The following is a 23,287-nucleotide window of genomic DNA, read 5'->3' on the forward strand; positions in this document are numbered from 1 at the left end:
ACATCAATGTTTCCAATAAGTCAAAACAACAGCATAAGATATGGCACTTACCTGCTCAGATGACATGTTTTCGGATATCCGTCTTTTCCTTTCTTTCGTTATTTATTTGTCCATTTGCTCTGATAAGATGTCCTGTATTCATGTGTACACCGGTGCCTCAAGCCACATTCATTCGTGCAGAGGAGCAGAGCCGAAGCACAACCAAAACAATGTTCTTTCACAAAACGCATGCAGATTTATTTTTTAAACGCTAGAGGGCCAAAAGTTACATAGTGTAGCTTTAAACTGTGTTTCTTTATTGGGGTAAGGTCATAAACAGCAAAAATCGATTGACAGAGGTAGATTTTGGCCCAGTACCCTGATTTCAAGCCACATATAAACACTTTTACTGGCACTCTTACCGGCTTATCCGATGAGCACAAATGTTTTGTGAATGACCTTTTACATTTAGACATCAAAAGCAGAGAATAATCAGAAGATTTCAAATCTCATGTAAACGCAGATTTTTTGCATTGTCAGATTTTTTGAATAAGCTGATTTTTTAGTTATCAGCATATTAGTTGTGCATAAATATGCTCAATGCTGTTGGAATTTTCTGGAACTAATGGGAGAACTACCACTACTGTTAATCAGCTAATCAGGCATGTTAATCGACAGACATAGATAATCTCAAAATGGTCAAATATTGGTTGATAAATCATCATATCCCTAAATACGACACTTTTAATCAATTTAGTCAGTTTCAATGTCATTTTAGTGTAAAATACACCTCAACTTTCCATGCTCTCCTTCTTTTCTTCCCTGTGGAAAAATAGTGTTGAGTTTGATTCAAAAGCATAATTTCAGTGGAGATGAGATGTGTAGGAAATGAAAAATGATGGTAGCTCCTTGCAAAAATCAATGCTACAGACAGTCAGCACTGTCACAGAGAACAATAACAGATTCGAAAACTAACTTAGTTCCTATTCTTCTTTACTCAAATCACATTTGAATGTAGTTGAAAATGTATTTGACCATATCACATTTGTTGTCTAAACGCTAATGCAACCTAATGTGCCCATCAAAGGACAATCTCAAATAAAAAGACTGCCTATGATTTACAGTACCTTGATTTTATCAGAAAATTTGTGTTGTAATTTATATTCAGTAGTGCTAGAATCCGTCATGAAGAGGAGGAGAAACACAAGAGGGCAATAGTATACCAGAAATCTTATCAGACTGTCTTATATTGCTGCTGTCTGGGCAGTCAGAAGACACACTTCTAATTTTCATTTCACATCCAGTCAAACTTTTTTCTTATTTTTATTTTATTATTTTTTTTATTATTATAATTTTTTTTACCCATCTTTAATTCCTAGGACTATAGTGTCTGAGGGTGCTTAGGTCTGTTCAGGCTGATAATATGGCACAGCTTTTGTTAGAGTTAAAAATCTGGGCTTTATGAAAGATCGGTCATTATACAAAGAATAGCTGACTATCTCACAGACTACACACCATGTCACTCAAAATGCCCTCATCCACTGCCCTGTTTGGTGAGCAGAGGCCTCTCAGTTCTGCATGTGTGGCTTGTAAAACAGACTGCCTGCAATATGTTTGTTTGGAATTTGGGAATTGTTTAATTTCATATTTTTTTTGTGAGACAATATATTACCATAAATGTTAATAACTAAAATATAAATATTCCTGAACTTATTTTCAGAAAACAGATCAAAACAGCAACATTTAAATGTGTAGTTTATTTAGTAACTCAAGCAGTGAAATACACCTTTTTTTCAGGTATATATTTTCCTTTACATTTCTACATTTATATTTCCTAAATTTACTTGACCATTCTGAGTATGAGAACCTGTGGTTGATTTATCACGGAGGATGGCTGATTTGAAATTTTGCCAAAGTCCTGTTTCAGAGTATCATAAAATTAATGCAAATTATTGGAAATTATGTTGAGATTGATGGAGATGTGCCAAATTATGAAATCATGAACCCTTTGATTGCGTATACAGTCATTACGAGAGCTGCACTTGGAAAACAGGTGTTTCCAATACAGAGAGATGTCTCCATGGTCTTCCACCCCGTTTACTTTCTGATGATGATTCAGATCCATGTAATGGATGCTGATTGTGCTTTTAAATCACTGAAGTCTGTGCATGGATGATGAGGACCAAAGCCGAGACATGAGAGAAGTGATCATAAATACATACTGTAAATGTTTTAAGAGCAGACATATTAAAACCAGAGATGTAAAAATTACCCACATGCAACGTCAAACATATTCTTCTCTTCCCCCTCGTTCTCCCTTGCCTTCTCTCACTCTCTTTAAACAGGTGGCATATTTATATGCATCACCACAGTGCGAAGGATGAATTTGATCCACATGGTCTTCTCTTTCTTCTTTATATCAAAGAGAAACAGCAGAATCAGTCCTTTGTTTTTAAACATATTGATTTTCGATAATAATTTTCTCTCTCTTAAACCCTTAGTTATAACAGATGACAAATGTGTTCATTGCAGGGATAGATATGTTGTCAATGGCTTCAGTGATTAATAAAACCATTTTTATTGTACTTTTTTTTTACTGTATGTTGTGAAAGTGACTAGTAACGGTTTTCTGATTATGAGGAATTTATTTGGAACCTATTTAGAACATTCTCTCTGAATAAGACATTGCATAGTGACTAGCATTTAAAAATAAATATTCACTTGTGTCGATCTGAATTTGTTGTTATGACCAAACCTGATTGATTAAGTTTCTGATTTAAGACCCATTATATACAGTATATGCCATTATGAAACCAGAGTCAAAAAAGCAATCAACAAAAAACATGCTTGATTTTTTTCAAGAAACATACAAAGGACTTATAATGTTTATTTAATTAACTTTGTATGCTTGGCACCTGTATTTACAGTCTTAAAATCCTAAAATAATATTTGTTCAATCTTTCCAACACTGTTTTAAATTCTCCATACACTGGCCATATAATTGTATCATTGCTTAGCATTTAAATATATTTATCTACAACACTCCAAAGCATAAACCTTAATTAAATTGTCTTCCTATTGTTTTTATCCACACAACAGTTTAAAAATGTATGTGTTTTGCGTGCATTCACTATTGCTTATGTTTATGTAGGTAATTCACTAAAGATATTAAGCCATTTTCAACCAACAGGCAAAGATTCAACATTTCAGGATCATTCCAGTAGAGAAGATTTTCAGAAACACACAGTTCCTGTTATTATGGGAGCATTCTTCTTTTTTTCCATCCTGAGATCACTAATCCATGTATCCCGTCTCTGAAATACGCTACTGTTTACTTTACCATTTCTCGTCAACAACAGAATAATCACACTGACAACATTTATTTGCTCACAGTTTTGTGGATGTCTTTTGTGCAGACTGAAGCCATTTGGGACAGGTAAGGTTTCACTCAGTCCATTGTGGGGTTGTGTTATTGCTGTTATTATTGCACCAAATACGAATCCCCATCAGCATCCATTAAGAACATCTTCTGAAAAACTGAGCCTCATTTGATTCAGTTCAGTTTTGCACATTGTTGAGGTTGGCAGGTCAGCAAAAACAACAGTCAAGTTGGAAAGGTCTGTATACCCATTTGCTTTGACAGCATATCATGTAAGAGATGAACACAAGTCACGCTTTCACTCGCATTCAGTCTGATGAGTGATAAGGTAAGTGCGTATTGAGACAATAAGTCTTTTTTATACTATCACCACATTGAAACGGCTGCTCTCCCAGGCAGTAGAACAATGGTGAAATGCTTTGTGCTTACACCAATGTTTCAGACATTCTGAATCATGAAAACACTGAAAACCCTGTAAAGCTGAGCAAAACAACTGCAGCAGCTGTTTATGTTTGGTGTTTTGATCTGTTTTGGGTTTATTTTTTTCATTATTTTTTTCAATTTTTTCAAACCATGTGCATGGACATCTGAGAAGAGGAGCCGTACTGGCGCCCATCACAGCTGCTGGCACCCTGTTGGCTGCCAGTGGGGTTGCTGATCATGTGCATACTGTCCATACTGCTGTTGGACAGGTATTGTCGTTCAGCAAATGCTCCGGCAGAGGAGGAGGAGCACAGTAAGCCACCCTGAGGCTTCTCCGGGCTGGCTGCCAGGCGCGGTGAAGCTGGGAAGTTGTATCCATACAGGTTGTAGGGATTGTGAAGGGAAAATGCATTATATGTGCTCTGCTGCACGTGATGATGGCTCCCAGGGAACATGTGGGCAGAGGAAGGGGAGGTGCCTGATGAAGCTGTTGACGCGGAGGCGGAGCTCGTCCCTGCCTGCATTACATACTGCAGCTGGGACGCTGGAAAAGAGGCCAACTGACTTCCATATGCATCCATCTTACCCCCACTGCTGCCGCCACTGCTGTTACCGGCAGCCAATGAGGCGTGGGCCCCGCCATGCATCCCAACAGCGATAAGAGAGGAAGTCCTCTGAGGCAAGAAGGTATCTGAGGCCTGAGCAGAGGGTACTGCACCTCCTGCTGTCTGGAGGCGGCCGTAGGTGCCGTCCGCCAGTCCTCCATAGCCCTGCAGAGCCATGTTGCTTCTGGAACAAGCGGGGTACTCGGACAAGCCCAGGTTACACAGCTGGCTCTCCCTGCAGCCCACATTGAAGGTGTTGGGGGACAGATGGAAAGTAGGAGGGGAACAGGAGGGGGAGAGAAGGTGTGTCGCACCAGACGGAGATGGAGTGCCAGTGCTAGAGGTAGTGGGAGAGGTGCCAGTGCTCCCTCCTGAAAAACATCAAACATTCAGAAACATAAAAACCCCAAAGATACACATTCCTATCCATGAGGAATAAGTGAATACACACACAAGAGAACAGTGAGACACAGCCAGCTCTGAAAACATATGCGCTGTCCAACAATCACACTGAGAGCATATCTCTTATTTCATCCTGAGGGTCACGAGCAGTCACTTTGGCTCCTTTGGGTGAGCACTGCATCGTTGACTTCCTTTAGTTACAAAAGAGGATTGTTCATGTTTGCCAACAACTGCCAAATATTAAGCCATAATAAAGTGCTCAACTCTACGGTGGTATTCTACATTGATGACACTGTATGTTTTTACTGTTAAAATGGTGGAATATTGTTATTTAAAAGTTACTGAGCTTCTTTATGGGCAATTCACACAGTACACATCCATCCATCTATAAAAAAAATTATGTATAAATATGTACTAGACACAAGGTTCCCACTTTATATTAGGTGTCTTCAACAACTCTGTACAAAAAATTTAGATTAATATTTGCTTCTACTGAGGTACAGGTAGGTTTAGGAATACGGGTAGTGTTAGGTTTAGGGTTATGGGTAGGGTTAACAGTTTAACTACAGATGTAATTACATGCAGGTATGTTAAATGGAAGTAAAATTCGACAACACATATGTAGTCAATATGTACATTGTAAATAATGTGCATTGTTAAGATGCCATGTTAAAAATAATTAAACTTTTAAAAGCACATCGTGATACACCTGCATTCTATTCCCTCCCGCTGCAGTATGTCTTGCTGTTTTTGAATGCAAGAGCGCATCCTGTGTGAACGGTCCCTTAGATGTCTTGTTGTCAGCTAACTCACTGCAGCTATTTCAGGGATACTGTGGTAAATGTTGTTACGCAAATGTGGCTTGAGTTTGATATCATTGCATGTCTGGTCAACAGAGCATTGAGCTGGTCTTCTTCTCTCAGCATAAAACCCAGCATTTGGGCATATGTTCTCAGAGGGAAAAAAAAGAAGAATTGGCATAGATGCACAGTAAATCAGCCAAACTCTTTGAGCTGAATGACAGCTATGGGATATCAATCACATATTTCTTTATTAATGAGAAATTGGCCAGCACTCAGTTTGTTGTTTTGAAAATGTAGTCTGGTCTATGGTTAGGAAAGTCTGCATAACTAAATAATTCAGAACTCTCTTGGCTGAGGTTTCGGCCAGCTCCATATGCCTTCGATAATACTGAGCAGAGTTCTGGTCGACTCAACAAGGTTCTGTTCTTTTGGCTGAAGAAAAGGAGAACTTGCGGTGATGTCATGTTTTTCTCCTGTTCTCGGGCAAGGGTGAGAGAGGCTTCAATGGTGCTTTGAGAATAACTAATTACTCCAATGGATCTGCATGTACTTCTTGAGGGCAACTGGTTTGGGGGGTGGAGGTGGGGGTGAAGAGAGAGAATACAAAATTTTGTCAGCCGTGCGAGAACTTTAATTAACATTTAATCTGTTTCGAGGAGTTATTGATGACAAACAGATGTCCACTCAGACAAAATACTGGGCTCACATTACTCTGACCTTATGAGGATGAACCCGGGGAGAAAAAATAGTTGCATCAGCATTTGATCATCTGGGCCATGACATTAACAATGAGTAAGAAATTGAGCAAGTGGGGATAGTTACAGTGATCGGATGCATGCGAGAGCAAGCATCCAAAACAATGCAAAACTAATAGCAGATTTTTACTTTTAAGGTGCAGAGGAAGCTAATTAGCATTTGATCTTTTGAAAAGTCATACAGACAACCTCACTTTTGGACACAAAAACCAAAGCTTGGCCAACATGTCCCACCCATTTCTGAGCTCCATACAGGCTCAGAGAGTCATTCATAAATTCATTGCGGTATGTGATTGTTGTGGTCACACAGTGACACAGTAACTTTTATCTTTGAAACAATATTTTGAAATCCAAACACTCTGCTATTTAACCAGGTTGTTAACATCTCCAGGGTGGCTGTTGAGTTGTTTGAACAGGTTGGTGACATATTAGTCTCCAGGACCATATACTGCACACACCTTGCTGTTTTTGCATGTTCGTGAAGTCCTCAAAGGTCAGCGTCCTTACTGGGGGTCTCCAGAAAGCATACGTCTCCATTATTGCCTCCAACCCAGTCCTGCATAGGGGAAGTGACAGAGAAAGGTGGAGGAAGAGACGTCAGAAGGGATCGAAAACAGGTGAGAATGTCCAAGTATGCACATACAGCGGCAAAAAGGGAGGCAGAGAAAAGAGCAGGGGAGTTAAAGGAAACTGGAGCCCGTTAAAGGAGCAGGTTTTTACAGTGCACATAAATCTGGGTGATGTTTCATCTCTGCTTTGTACATGGCTTCCCTTCCTGTGTGATTTACTCCCCTCTGTTGCACTAGGTGAGCCCCTGCTCCAGCACCAGCCCTTGCCGTGTGGCTTATTTAAGCGGCAGTAATTCTCCACTCCCTTATACTCGATAGTGAAACATTCTAATGACTCAAGCACTAGCTGGAACCAAAAACTATGAGACTGAATCTGTCCAAAATACTGCTTGCTAAATGAAAGATTTATATAATACAACACTAACAAGACCGATTGCGATTTATGTAAAAAAATGATTTATATCTTGGTCAAGTGCAAATGATTCCACTGATCATAAAAAGCCAACATTACAATTTAATCTGTAGTTTGTAAACTGGGATGAGTGGTACATTGTGATGAATCAACAGTTTTATTGTACAAAAAAAAAGTCTTTATATTTCTGCAGCATTAGTTAAAGAAGGATATATGTGTGAGGGCAAGAGTGTTTTCTCTCTCTGTATATATATCTTACTCCTGAATAATCTTTTCATCTATATTTTACTGCAATGAAAATCTAGCTCTTGTTCATAAATCAGGCACTCTATTGTTTGAAAAATGAAAAAAGATGTCTCAAATATCTATGGCGATAATACTGTCCAGATGGTAGTGTGCTTTCATGTGCTGAGGGGTCTGTCTCAGACTTTTTCACAATAAATGACCGTTCTGACTCACATCTTATAGGAATGGAGCAATGAGGAGCATGAGAAAAGTACGGGGAAATACGGGGAGAGGGAAATAAATGAAGACTGAAGAGTGAAAGAGTGGGTGAGATCGAGTGAAGGGAGTTAAATAAGTGAGAAAAGGAAAGAGAGGGATTTTTCTTTCCACTGTCCTCAGTCAGATTGCTTTATCTCAGACTGACTGGGTTTTCTTGGCATCCGAATAAGTGAGAGAGTCATTTTTTGTAGCGGGACGTGGAATTAGGAGGGACCTGCAAGGTTTTATTTCCATATAAAAGGCCACCGCTGGGATATGTGTATATTTACACACACAGCATGGACAATACAGATGAATGGTAAGATTTCCTGAAAATCTACCTGTTTCTCCCTGAGTCCCGGAATCCTTTGGCAAATGGGTTGCGGTCGATCTTCAGACGGGTAATCTGTTGCAGGAGAAGAAACTCAAATTGAATCATTTAATACTATTTAAAAGTATTTTGACATATTCAGTTTTCATCAAATACATTAATAGAGGGGAGGGAAAAAATCTAATCTTTGATATGTGAACAAAATGTTTGAATTTAGAAAAGATTTTCAAAGATTTAGCACTAGATTTACAGTTTTGAAACTCGTATGTCTTTGATATTCCTACTAAAACCTGTACTGCATAAATTAGTGGCCTTTCATTGTCACAATGGTGCTGTACACTGACAGTCAGAAATGGACCTGTTGGTTCTGATAGGCTGTGACTGTGGTGAAGACAGTCTCTGGGAAGCTGAACGTCTTCACACCCTCCCCATTGGGGACTGATTTGGTTGGAGAGAGCTCGCTGCTGAAGTCTTTCCGGATCACATGGACACGGGGCTGATACTTGTGCATGGAGTGCAGGATGATCTAGAGATAAAGAGTCATATCATCAATTGCTCTAGAAGGAATACTAATTTTAAAAAAAAAAAAATCATTGTCCAAATTAAGGGAAAAGTTGTTTTGCATCCATCAATGATCTTAAAATAAAAACAAAATAAAGACAGAAAAAAATGCAAAAAAATGTTTTGGCTTGTTCACTATGGGGGTTTCTAAGGCACTATTTTTCTAATTCTTTTTTATATATTCTATAAAGCTTTTTTGAAACAATATCCATCGTAAGAAGCACTACACAAATTAAATTCAATTTAATACTCTTGTGTAATCACAAGAGCCCATTAATCTAGCTCCAGCTGTATGCATTATAGGTCTATTGCATAACAAGGCTGTGAATATCAAAGCTGCTTGTTCCTGTGTGTGTGTATCCACACAGGTCATATATGAAAATATGCTGTATCACAGTGTGTACACATATTGATGAGATATGAATCAGGCCAACCCGAGGGTGAGTATCTCACACCAGTGTGTTGGCGTCAGAGCATGGAGGCTGCAGCCTTCCCTCAGGCTCTTAGTCTGTTCCTAATTTCTCCCAGTGTCAGTGTGGGTCTCCTGGGTCTGCTGCAACCAAGGAGGTCAGGCAAGAGAAGAGAGGCCTTTGCAAAACAGCTTGATGACAGTAAATTTAATATTCCTTCTCCCCCATTCATTTCCAATCCGAGTACATGGCCCAGGAGAGCCCAGTGCAGCCCAAGGCCAGACAACACCATATCAATGCAGACTGACTGTTGAGAGTTGCCAGAGGAAAAGTACAAAGTCACACTGCTGTAATTCCACAGATCAGGAATATTCGTAAACGTTCTCTGGTTTGAATAGGCCAAAAAGGAATTTGCAGGCGATATCGGATCATAAAACCTCATTTGCAAAAATTATAAACAAACGTTACAATTTGCCGAAGTTAGCATGTGCTGACACTGTCAACTAAAGCTCTGTCTCCAACTCTAATAACTGACTTTAGCTTTATTTACACTGGAGAAATATATTTTGCCAGATAACCTAAAAAATATGATTAATGTGGTAGCATCTAAAGTAACTGGTTTTATTCAGTTCAGAAATATTATCTAATATGACTGAATCAACCTGACTGAATTATGTTACATAAACTAAAGTAATCTTTATTTAATGGGTTAGATCAAGTAGAAATGTAGAAATAGGTCCTTAAGATAACAATTGCAGGTTACCACTTTTTACAGTACCTGATTTGGTTTTTGGTTTGTGAAACCAACTACTTTTTTACTATTTAATGCAGTTTAATATTTTAAAAAAATAAACACAAGCAATCCCTTTATGTACACTAATAATACACTGTAAAAATGTTTTTTTGCAAACAACCTAAATGTATGCTCCATGCAGTAACATCCTAAGTTTTTTCAAGTCAAAAAATATTTAATATGACTTTAGGTTATTATTAGGTTAAACCTTACGAAAGTCATTCCTTAGTTAACAACTGCACGTATCCACTTTTTTACAATGTACTGAAATCCCCTTTGCGATGATATTGCAATCTGAATGATTTTCTGTCGGGCACAGGGATGTTAGGAAGGTTCATATATTCCATGACGGCAAGGTCCCACACAGGACGTTCCAGGGTTAACTTCAATTCCGGCCCTCACTCGCCCGCCAGGCGAACAAAAAAATAAAGTCTCTTTTTACGAGGTTGTGGTGTAAGAAAAGTCCCCTCTCTTCTTCCTGAAAAAACACCAGCCTGCTGCACTTCTAACACCCATATGTTATTACATTTGTCTGAATACTCAAGTGATAGCATCAGTGACTCGTGTAAAAACAGCCCCATATGCAGAGAAGATGCCAGTAGAGCAGAAACCTTTGCAAACTTGGCCTTAGGCGGCTATTTTACCCACACCAAATCTAAAATAGTGATACATTGTATCTCTTTTCCATGCAAATAATACACAGCCTGTCAAGTGCAATTATTCTTTCTCTATGCACACTGAGTTTAGGGCACCATTCTACTGGTCATGGGCAGATGCATAAATCGGCTACTCTGCATAAATGAAAAATGGATAGTCACATGAATCAAAACAATCTGACTGTTCAACTTCAAGAAAATCTTTAGATTAGAAAAGATATCTCTTTTCCATTTCTGTGTCAAAGCATATCATTCACCACCATTTAAAACTAGTCTAAACTTGGGTAACAACGATAAGCTTTGCCTCACATTGAATAATTCTTAGCGTTCATCTAGTGTATCCAGCACATATATATATAGGCTCTTAAACCTTTAAAACCATACTGAGCGAATTAAGCACATTTTTCTTGTTGGTCTCATTTTGAATAGCGCTCGATGGATCAACCCATTACACAAAGTCTTTTTTACAGCAACAATACATAACCATCACAACCCAGCTCTGAAATTATCCATGTGCAATCAATCACTCAGCACAATGCCACAGACCAGCAGGTACAAGAAGACATTCACACTAATCAACAGAACATTTTAGAATATGAGAAAAGATGCATGAGCGACTTCATATTCCAAGAAGTCTTTCAGTCCATGGAGCAGGTTAATTGCTTAGAGACAAAAACTTAAGATCTGGAGGACACACTCAAGTACAATTCAAATATGTCTGGGGGGGAAAAAAACATAAATATGTTCCCAAACAATACCACGTATCCAGCATTTGTTTCTCTCAGACACATTGGAAATAACAGTTAAGGATGTTGTACATTTAAATCTTTCTTTTGCCAGTTTTGCAAGAGAATGCATTGAATACGTTTTTTTTTTTTTTTTTTTTTTTTTTTGAGGGAGAGAGATTATACATTACATTGGGGGAGATGTCCATTGGGCATGTGATCCATCAACTATGTGTTATGAATCCTCAGTTGTAAAGGTGTCTGGATAAGCATGTGTGTGTACTGCCTCATCACTCAAATACATTAATTACAGTATGTGCAGATATCGGAATTGTTTTGACCAATTTTTAGCATGTAGGGATTTGGTTGCTTCACTTAAACAGAAAAAATAAAAATGGTTTAGCAGCAAAGTAGGTCTACATTTAAATAATTTTTATGTCATCATAATTAGAAAACCTTTGTTAGATATACACAAATGTAGCAGTTCATTCAACTTTATTTACTTAAAAAGGTATGTCACATGAATAAGCTTTAACAACTAATAGCACATTATTTCAAATTAGTATTTATTTTGTTGTTGCTACTTAATTGGCTCAAAAGAATATAATTAATAAGGTCATTCATTAAAAAAGATTCCCCAGAGAAGTGCAGATAAAGCTGCACTACATCTATGTACATTCACATGTGCAAGGAAAAGTTATATGGGAACACTAATCACCCTAATTGTGACAACTAATTTCAGTAAAACAACATCAAAGTTTCTCAAAAATAGCTAAAAATCTCTATAAATTCTTCATAACAACTCATTAAATGCCCTCATAAGTCCCTTTTGACCTAACAAACATGCTTACTACAACTATTCAAGCGCAAGGGCTTATGGGTATTTCCCAAAGCCTCAGTTCTGTACTTGGTGATTTGAGTTAATAGTGCTTAAAATCTTAATTCTATGGATTTTTAAGCCAAGAAGTTCAAGGAACTCACAATTATTCATTTATCACTCTGAGTTCAGCTTATAATTGATATTTTGTGTTGTTTACTGCAAATTCAGTAAAGCTAAAAGATAAATATGTATGTTTCTGAGTAAGCTATCTTTTTTCATACGTTATGGTTGTTGAGCCAACAAATCGTTTATTTACAGTGTTGACAAAAATGTTGCAAGGTAGTGTGGCTGAATATATTCATCACATCATAATTGTAAATACTCTTTAACTCATTAAGAGTAAATACTGTCCTGAAAACTAATGTTGTGATTGGGTGTTGAGTGTGTTAAAATGCTCAAGATGTGCACTTACATGGCCTTGATCATCCAGCTCATTGTTTGTGAGTTTGAGTTTGTCAAAGCTGACCACCTGTCTCATCCAGGTGTCTCCAGAAGCCAGAGAATCTGGGTGGATATAGACTCTGGGGGGCACTGGGGAGTCTGCATTTCCTGCCACCATCCACTTTGAGCTGTGATACACATACCTACAAAAACGGACACATATTTACCATGCTATTCTTTTCCTGCAGCCCATGAGTCTGTGTTAACAATACCAGAAATTACTGCTGTGCTCTCATATCCAACTCTTGATTGCTGAAAATACTTTTAATAGACCATACAAATATAAGATACATAAACATTCTGTTGATCTAGGACATTGATTTTTTTGGACTGTCATAACATACTGTATTAAAGGCTGATGGAACAAACGGAAAGTATTCAAATGAATTATAATATTCTTGTCAGTATCATAAAAGCACAAACAAAGATTCTGATACTTTTGTCTGTCACTGATTTGATAACGGTGTCTTTGGGTTTTCCTAAAAGTGTTGTTTGCTGGGCATTTCCCCGGCTGAGTGCCTGAGAGGTGCTACACTGCAGCCTAAGACACAGCTGGATGCCTTTAGTTCTGGCCATGCACACAGTTGAAAGTGCTTAACTGTAACTGTAACTGCCAAAGTCATCATTCAGCTCTCAAACATGGACAAAACTCTCATTTGGCTCCTTTTGTTATTGCTTGGCAGCATTAAACATCCTCCATGTCACTCTTATTCTCTCCCAGAGCAGCCCATGTGCACACACACGGATACACACATACATGGAAAGCACTAGTCTATTGGATCTAATGCTGAATATAAGGGCACATATATTGGACATAAGCTTGTGTGCTTTAACACACACATAAAAATTCTATCACACATACTTGCATACTCCCATTCACTTTCCCTGAATTCCCTCACACACATAAGAATAGAGTGCCAGGCGTTTTTGTAATTTCCTGTTTGGAGTCCTGTTTAGGGTTATGCTCTGTGTAGCAGGGAAAGTGTTAAAGAAGAGGGAAACCTAAACCCAAAAAGGACTGGAAATTTGATTAGCCCTCTTTCATCTTTCATAAATCTGCCATCTGGCACTGGCACAATCAATAAAGATCCAACTTTATGTGACACCCTTTTGGACAGATGGTGGAGTGACTGCCCATTAGAGTCGAACAATATTGAACACATGCAATACACTGTACACAAGCAGGAGTGTTTACATACATTTAGTCGAATCAAAAATGCACACATGACATAATTATGGAATCTAATTATAAAAAAGGATTTTTTTTTTTTTGCCCTTTATTTTTCAATTTTGCCTGTATTCATTTATTATTTTGTAAATATGGTCTAGCACAGAAACATAAAATGATGAAATCTAATCATACTTTCACACACACATAAAGTACATACACATATACACATTTTCTCTAGCTTTTTGCCTCAGATTTGCTTGTGCTCTCTATGTGTTACACACCGATACACACATAACACAGCTGCAAATACACCAAGTCATATATATCGGGTTACTTTTCTGACAGAGTAAGTCTCACTTACTCTACCCTGCAGTGTGGACCAGAGCATGTGTTCTGCGCTTACATCAAATTGTGCCTGCATCATGTGCGTTCCTGTGTATTTGTGAGTGTGTATAAGAAATAAGAGAGAGAGCGCAAACATGCCTGAAGTGGACAACTGGACAAAGAAAAACAGACAGACCACAGCATAAATGGACAAACAGAAGGCAGCCAGAGCACACTAAATATTTGTGCATATGCATTAACAAGAGAGAGAGAGAGTGTCTGTAAAAGAGATCCAAAAATCTGGGCCACTCTGCTTTTCCCTGTTTTTTCTTTCAAATATAACCCATACCAAATGCCCACATAAAAGTGTACAGTAATTCAAGTAACACGTAAAGAAAGAATGAACAAGTCTAGAATAAACTCTGTGTTCCTTAAAAAAAGTAAAGTGAGTAAATTTCAATAAAGGCTATGTTTCCAAACCCAAGCCCTCGAGACGCATGAGGCATTCCAGTGATAGCTTTCTGCTCCCTTTGCAAAGCCTTGTGGTAAATTCCCCAGCCAGGAAGAAAATCTTATTTAATTTTACAAGATCTTTTGGCTTCTAAAATCCTCTGTGATATTTAGGGGCTCTAAATGGCTCTCTTTAAGGCCAGTCTTTGAATGGATGTGGTTTTATTTTCAGTAAATGAATAAATTAATCATAATATAATTTTACTTGATGGAACTTGAAGATTGTTGTGTTGTCAGCTTAAACGTCACAATGTAATTAACCTGTAATACAAGTTTTGTGTTGATGTTTTTTAAAGAAACAACATAGTGTATTTAAAAAAAAAAAAAAAAAAAAACTTTCTCTGTTTATTCTTTCAAAATACCTCAGAGTGACTGATAAAACAGAGGACAAATAGAGATCATTTGTAGTGATCATTAGGTCTCCATCATTCTCCATTAAAAATAAACTAACTACACAAGATGTCTAAATACAAGTCTTAACGAACTTGTAATGTAACATGTCCCCAGTAATTACAGAGAGAGCAAGTGCACTGTTGCAAATCACCATACATGCTGGCATTAGTTGCATTCATGTAAAGCTTATTTGTAAGCAGGTGTGATGGAAAGTTGTCATGGTGAGAGCCGAATCACAGGGACACACTACACCACCCTGAATGCTGATACAGCAACTCTGTTGGGGCTGCTGTCAGTATGTCTTCTTCATGTAAATCTCCCATCCCATTTCAAGTTGGATAAACTTTCCAGTTCATAGTCAAATGTGCAATAAAATGTGCTCTTTTCCTCCTTTTCCTCCTTTTTCATGCTGATAGTAGCCTACGCACTCCCCGAAGCTGTGCTTACCTGTATCTTTTGTTGTCTACCGGTACAATGTCCATGGCGATGTAATACTGCTGATGTGGATCCAGTCCCACAATTTTAACTCTCATTGCAGGGAACATTCTCCTGAAATGGAACAGGTGTAATTACTAACACAGTGATGGCATGGGCAGATATGGTACAGTAGGAGGATTTTGAGTGGAAAAAAATAGAAATTCACTAAAATAATACAAATATTGATAAACAAAATGTTCAGGGAGAAATAGCGCCAATTAATTAAATGTGTGATAAAAGAATACAGCAGCTTGTGTTACAGCAAAGTCCATTACACTAACAAAGGGTACTCTTAAACATAAACAAAATAGCTGACTAACATATAATATATAAATTGATCAAATTAACATTATTTTTATATTTGAATGTACTACTGTCTAAAATAAACGACTAAATTACTATAAATTACTATAATATAGCATACAGTATAAAATACAATAAAAAATAAAATAAAAACTATGGTCTAAAAATAAATTGAGCTACAGCTGCAATTGTTAGCCTACCTTAAAGGTCAATTTTTACTTGATCTAACCCAAAACAAATTACTTTGGTTAGTGTTCGCAGGAAACCTGACAAAACATTTTTACAGTGAACAAAAGGGCCATATAAAAACGTAACATTGCCTAAAAATACATTTTTACTAATTCCTTATTTTACACTTCAAAAGCAACTTTGTCTTTTCATTTAAACATCATAAATCTCTCTGTTTATAATGAGAAAAAGAGTCTGTTCTCCCCCACATCCCCCGTTTAAATGTAAAAGGTTATTATTGGCAGGGGCATGAAATAGCCTGCATGGCTTTTCATGAAGTCTCGCGTTAAAATGTGCAGAGTAATTATAGACTACCCCATTTCAAGCTGAATATGGTGACTTAAATCAGGAGCCTAACAAGGTATTAAAAGGAGCCTAAAAATATTTTAGAAAACGTTTGTACCAGAGTTAGATAAAGGTTAATTTCACCAAAAAATTAAATTAAATTAAATAAAAATAAAAATCTTTTCAAGCGCAAAAATGCTGGCTTTTGCTGCAATGTAAATAATCAGAGGGAAGACCTATTGATGTTAGAACGAGAAAATATGATATAGCCTAATATAGGCACGTACAGTAAAGGTTATTGCTTAAATCGTCACTAGTTTTATATAATAATAAAAATGCTAGTACAAAAATGCTGTCTACAATTTCCCAACTTTTTTAACGTAATTGTTTGTCTCTTGTCCAGTAGCTACTGGTGCGCATTTTTTTTTTTTTTTTTTATTATTATTATTCTTTATTACGGGTGGCTGTGGCTCAGGTGGTAGAGCGGGTTATCCACTAAACTCAGGGTTAGCGGTTCGATTCCCGGCCCACATGACTCCACATGCTGAAGTGAAAGAATCCCTAGTTGCTCCTAATGGCAGGCTAGCGCCGTGTGAATGGGTGAATAGTGTAAAGCGCTTTGTAGCACCGCTAAGGTTAAAAGGCGTCATATAAGTGCAGACCATTTTTAGTTCGCCATTGCGAATATCAACACTATATTATTCACATAAACAACTGGTTGCTTCATGTGTTATGAGGGTAGAAGTGAGATTTGCCGTGGAGTAAAATTATTTAAAAAACAAAATGAAAAAAGTTAACAGCAGATGAATTGTTGTCATTCGTAAAATAGCCTATTCGTTACCCAAAAACATATTTTTGAGAGAACGTTAATGGGGAAATAATTTATCATAGGCACAACATGTAAAAGAGGCTGGTTCACTGAGCCTTTATTTGCAAGGACTTTTTGACTGAGTTCTTTAATGAGGCCCGGTTTTCTTTTTATTGGTAAACTTAAGTCTCAACCTGGACTCATAGAAATAGACAGTCATCCAGTGCAGTCAGAAGAACGTATTCTTAAGTAGGCTACGATTTTACCCGGTGTTTAAAGACAATTGATTACACCAATAAATGCAGACATGTTTTTATGTTGGTTTGATCGTAAAGTGTAAAAATGGCACGGAAATACCTGGCAATCCCGTCGAGAAAGAAAGGGGCGAAAGGTCTGACTGTAAAATGTGTAGGTTAAGTTATATGCTCGGTTTGGGCTGTAATTGCCGCCCAAAAGAGCAAGAAAACGAAAAACATATTTCAAACATATTCATTAGAAACAGTTGTTGTTTTGGTCCACCGTTACAGGGTTGGGTATGTAGTGGAATAGCCCTATAAGAGGTTGTGTGGTTTGTGATTAGGTACCCCTTCCCCCATGTGTAACACATTAGCGCTGTTTTCATGTTAGTCCCCGTGCAGCCATGCCACTTTGCGAAACAACTGTGTACTAGAGTGTATGTGCGTGCGCGTATGCCCAAAGGAGAGAAAACAGAGAGGTGTATGTAGCCTTTTTATGCATTTCTGGGCTTCAAGAAAATTTGCAGCCAGCTTAAATCTTATTCTGGTGAAGTCCGGAAAAAAGAGAAAAAAATGGTTTATAAAGAGGCTAAAGGATTTCTTTATTCACTTTAAGAATTTCAAAATGGCTATTTCAGGATTATGAGGATCAGTCTAGGCCTATTTACAATTAGGTTCATTTAAGGATATAGGCTAGAAGTCAATGTGAAGACGCCAATTAGGTGAATGTGTTTGCTTATGTATAGCGGCTACTACTTTTTACACATTCCCTGGGTATTGCTTTTTCGGAAAATATGGTTAATTAACTGCAGAGCAAACCTTTTATAAAAATGTATTATTATTAATTATTCACATGTCATTTTTATTATTGTTATGCACCGACTGTAATTAGGCAGTATAGGTCGCACTTCCCATTTATAAAAAGTTTACCTTCCTGCCTTTGTGATGATCATTTCTGTGCCAATGTCGTGGAAGCGTTTCCATAGGTCTGCACATTGCAGTTCCACCTGGATCTCCTCCATAGAGGCTGAGGGCGAAGGGTCGCAGGCGGCAGTGGTCAGGTCCGCAGGGGAGCCGAACGAGCAGGACGTACTCTCTGCCAGGCCCTCGCCGTCAGAGCCCGGGCTGGCTTCCGAATCTACAACAAGTAAATAAAATCATTATAAACGCCCGAGGCAGGAAAGAGGCTTCAGGGGGTCTGATGTCAAAACTGAGAGCTAGAACCAAATCACCTGTAGCCATAAAAGGGAACGACTTTGATTCGCTCAGACCATCGTGGATTAAACATTCATGGCTTTAAGAACAAATTAAGAACAAAATAAACAGAGTAGAAAATGCGATTCTTATTATCATTAAAATAATAATAATAATAATAATAATAATAATAATAATAATAATAATAACAAGTCGTCAGCATCAAATAGTCTAAAAGTACTTTAGACTGTTTAAAACAAAATTATTATTACCATTAAAACTAAAATAACCAAATCCGTAGACTGGGTCTTGAAATAAAATGTAACTATCAAATATTTGCGCCCGTATTTAACACAAAGTAAAAGCAGACATGGTCCTTATCGGCCCTAGTCTCTGCTACAAAGCAAAAGAGATGAGTTTCATGTCATTACACAGAACATGCACAAACGTAAAAAATATATATCCATTTATTATGGTTATTTCCAGATTGGATTATTACTTTATGTATTTTATTTTTCAGGTCACCACAAAATTGAAATGAGCTGGATTGTTTTGGCAATACTGTACAAGTCATGCCAACGAGGCTGTGCACCCGTGAAGCTGCAGAAAGACTAGGCCAGCAGTCTAAGCCAAACCACCAACACCCCCGTGCACGGCACATCAAACCCTTCTGAGGACACGGGAGAGAAGTTACTGAATCCCAGAGCCAGAGTCAGATAGAGCCAGACTTTTCAGCATCATCGTGAGAGATTCTATCAGCGTAAATACAGTAATGATCGCAAACCGACTCTTTCACACGTTCTCTCAGGCATGTCGGAAAGATGACTGTTGAAGAGCCCAGAGCTGAAGAGTTCTCGACTCCATCCAAACCCGTCTGAGCTGCTGTCATTGAGCCAGGACTCCCTTGCCCATTCTGCAAGACTGCCTATTACCCTCTCATAAACTTACTTAAAGCATAACACCACGAACTGTTGGTTGTACTGTTGGTAACTCGAAAACCGAGAATACTGATATTTCCTTTCGGTCTATAACAGATAACAAGACTTCACAACACTATTCTTGAGAACTGCAGACAGATAACTCAACGTGTCTGGAGTATGAATGCGTCTTTGATTTACACACGCAAATACAAAATAGGCTACATAAATTGTGTTGAAGGCATAACAGCCGACCAATAATATTGTTTCACCAACAGTTAGAGATTGTCCTTAATTTTCCACAGTATCGTGTTTCGTGAGGGTGTGTTTTTATTATTATTATTTGCTTGTTGCCAAATATTGCAGCAAACTTGTCACATCATTAATTTCATTTTGCCTGCCTCTAGACGAGTTTGCGTTGAGAATGTTTATTTATTATTATTATTATTATTATTATTATTATTATTATGAATAGAGACGATCTAAGCATGAAATTGCAGAGTAACCCAATCCACCAGGAACAGAACCACCTGTTTCCACTGGACTTCATTCAGTCCCATGTAAGAGGAGGGTAATAAAAATAAAGATGATAAAGACTTTTTAAATGTATACATCTGTCGTCTTTTATTTGAACTTTTGTCTCTCTGGGAATTATGCAAACAGTATGTAAAAATGTGATGTTTTGAATGACATTCAATGAAAGTATAGAAGAACTACAAAAATGCTAACATAATATAAAGGCAAACTTCGGCAGTATAGTTGGCTATTTACTGAAGAATTCCAGACTTCATTGAGACTGAAAAAATATAAAATACAAATCACCCATGATTGAGACATTTCAACCATTTAAGTGAGCTTTCTAATGGTCCCAGTGTTGAGAATTTCTGTCAATAACTTTTATAGGCTACTATACAAATAGACTGCTTTTTTATTTATTTATTTATTTAAATTGGTATCAATGGTTTTTGTTGTTTTTCCGTGTTTCAAAGTATAATGCAATAAAGTAAATGACTGTTTTTGCAAAGCATTCCTTTAGGCTATAGGTTAAACTCAAAACTTTAAATTGGGAATAATTTTCTGATTTGAATGTCTTTATGCATGTACGATATATCTAAAATATGATAGCCAATCATAAATATGTCATGAGTATTCTAAATTAGGAAAGTTCAGATGTCATCAATAAGTCATCAATAAGTCTAAAATTGATCAAATACCTTTATGAAAAAAGTTATAGGCTACGACATAGTATAAAAATGTATTAAGAATAGAAAGATGTTTGTTTATTAGACGTAAGATCCCAATGCTCTTTAGAAGGCCTGTGGAGGTAGAAAATATTTTACGATTAAATTGATTAATAATAAATTCTTTTTCATTTAAATAGATATTCAAAAGATATAAATGTAGGCTTCAATAAAAGTCCAGTTGTTGATTCGAGTACTAGTACCTGCATGCCCCAGGGATTAGTTTTCGCTTAATATTTCTATTTAATTTTAGTAAGTTGGGACCTTCCTGGAAATAGTGCTGTTCAAAGAGGCAAAATATTTCCATTAGTGTTCACTGAATCACTTATGCTTCTGAGTGAAGTATACAAAAACTGAGACTCAAATACAGAATGAAGTCACCCGTGTCTGTTTAGCACATTAGTCTCCAGTCGAGAAGTAGGCCTAATTCACTCAACGCATGCGCGTGGGAAAAGACAATATAGCAATCGGTACAATCTCGTTAAATTGAAATGACTGTACAACTTAATATCAATTGTTGTCTTTTATTTAATATTAATTGTTTTGTATGTTGCACAGCTGTTTCAACAATTTCCTCTGTCCCCGGTCGTGTGACAAGAAAATATTATGTTCTATTCTATTCTATTCTATTCTATTCTACTCTTTATTTATGAACTCTCGATTAAGTTTAACAATACAACCGCGGTGCAGTTTGGTGAACGATCTTTATCTCTGGGGGCTTTCCATGCAAGCTATAGCCTACAATCTTATTTTACCTATAGGCCTGTTACGCGTTTGCTATTAAAGCACTAAAGCAAACGCAAACAAGTTTGACATTAGCCTCCTGACATAAACTCGACATGAAATTATTGTCGTTTCATTCTCTTTATGTTAACTGAAAACAGACCTTTCCAGACAAAATGCAAACAATTGTTTGTGAGGCTACTCACCTGTCTCAGTTTTGTTCCTCTTCTGAAATAACACTCTCTTATGTTTTAATATAACTATCTGTCTGTTCGATCAGCCATTGTATTTAAAATCAGGAAAATAGTCATATTTATAATATGGTGTGAAAAGTACCTTTATCGGAATATGTACAGAATGATCAGTCAGCAGCCTGTTGTGCGCAGCTTAATGGTCTGTCAAATGGCAAATGCTTCTGAAGCGAGACTAATGAAGTGATGACTAACGTTGCAACAGTTGAACTACAGCGCTGAAACCGAGAAACACACACGCGCACACATACACACACTCTTATGTGCATATGCGCCTGCTCTCGTGAACTCACAACAGCACTTAGCCTATCTTCTACGATCTGAAGACGAAACATGAAAAAACCTGACACCCACAGGGAATAGCTTAAAAAATGAAATTGTGGTGTTTCCAATTCATTTGAAGGTTATATATCCTCTTCTGCTTGCCTAATTAAAGATAAGGCCATATACACATTATTAGGCCCTCTTGGATATTTGTGAGTGTGATTAGTCGATGTTTAGTACATTTTCATTATTTTGCTTTTCATTCTATATTAAAAGACTGATTCTGACCATCCAACAGTGCCTGTTTTTGATTAATAAACCACAATTAACAAATGTTCCATTCTAGACTATAATTCTGTATTAAAAAAATTATGAAAGCTACAGAAAAAAATATCTTTAATGTAAAAAAAAAAAAAAAAACAAAAAAACACATGATTGTCAATTTGATATTATCCTATTAAAATGAGTTATAGCTTAATAGAATTAAAGTGATGAGCGGTCATAAGCCTGAGCTCTGCCATACCTTAGGCTACGCTATACGTGGTGCAATCACATCAGACATTGCCTTTTGATTTTTTTTTATTCCTGGATTCAAAGTAATCTTGCACATGCTGTGAAAACTGACGCCACACGGGAAATGAACGGAATGCATGTTATTCGATTTGTCATGTCATTACGCACTAACCCGGATCGATATCCAGACAACTAGCAGGGTCCTCGCCGTCTTCCAATTGTCCGTTGGTCGCGAGGCTCTCCATAGACAGCTCCAGTTCCTTTTCTTCCCAGCCCCGGAGCTTCCGCTTCTTGTTCGTCCCGATCAGTGCTTCTACCGAAAAGGCGTGCGCTCGTGAACTCAGCGCGGCGGCGGATCGTCTCCTGTCACTCATCTCTCTCACTGCAAATCCAACGGAGGACAAATAAAAACTCCTCCGGGCGGCAAACGCAGGATCACCGAACTCGCAAAATGTTTGTAACGGGTGGATTTTGCTCTCCGGTGACGACGGTATTCCAAGCCCAAGTCTAATTTATGCCCTTTAAAGGCCTAAAAATATAAGAACCCATTCCAAACGAAGAGTCTTTGGCTCGATACCTTGTCCAAAAAGAGAGTTTGCAAAGATATGTTGATGTTTTGTGTCTCCGTCCAACTTCTCTTTTTCTCTCCTTGAGTCCTCTCTGATTGATATTCACTTCTGGAAAACTTTTTTTCGAAGCGTGCAGGGGCAACCCTCTGACTGTTTGTCAAATGCAGTGCGTCCAATGGGAAACGCAGAAAGAAAAAGAGCCAAAATATGTTGTCCAATGGAAGAGGAGGGAAATAAAAAGCATGGTGGAGAAACTCTGGCCATCTTACATTG

At 37.5% G+C, this 23,287-nt stretch overlaps 1 protein-coding gene across 3 annotated transcripts; it reads right to left on the reverse strand.

Annotated features, from left to right (window-relative positions):
• Window positions 1–1,754: 1,754 nt before the first annotated feature.
• Window positions 1,755–23,099, reverse strand: LOC127448577 (T-box transcription factor TBX15-like). 3 transcript variants are annotated; one of them, XM_051711228.1, is made up of 9 exons: window positions 19,104–19,171; window positions 18,575–18,636; window positions 18,273–18,480; window positions 15,453–15,554; window positions 12,579–12,750; window positions 8,500–8,667; window positions 8,152–8,216; window positions 6,805–6,902; window positions 1,755–4,757 (listed from the first exon to the last, which is right to left on the reverse strand). In XM_051711228.1, the coding sequence occupies exons 2-9, from the start codon at window positions 18,582–18,584 to the stop codon at window positions 3,925–3,927; spliced, it is 1,656 nt and encodes a 551-aa protein (XP_051567188.1). In that variant the 5' UTR covers window positions 18,585–18,636; window positions 19,104–19,171; the 3' UTR covers window positions 1,755–3,924. The 3 variants fall into 3 exon arrangements, with proteins under 3 accessions (XP_051567188.1, XP_051567187.1, XP_051567189.1); XM_051711227.1 differs by lacking the exons at window positions 18,575–18,636; window positions 19,104–19,171 and adding an exon at window positions 22,618–23,099; XM_051711229.1 differs by lacking the exons at window positions 18,575–18,636; window positions 19,104–19,171 and adding an exon at window positions 21,754–21,796.
• Between the last annotated feature and the right edge of the window lie 188 nt (window positions 23,100–23,287).

This window comes from Myxocyprinus asiaticus, chromosome 11, assembly GCF_019703515.2.
Source record: "Myxocyprinus asiaticus isolate MX2 ecotype Aquarium Trade chromosome 11, UBuf_Myxa_2, whole genome shotgun sequence".
In the NCBI taxonomy this organism is placed as follows: domain Eukaryota; kingdom Metazoa; phylum Chordata; class Actinopteri; order Cypriniformes; family Catostomidae; genus Myxocyprinus; species Myxocyprinus asiaticus.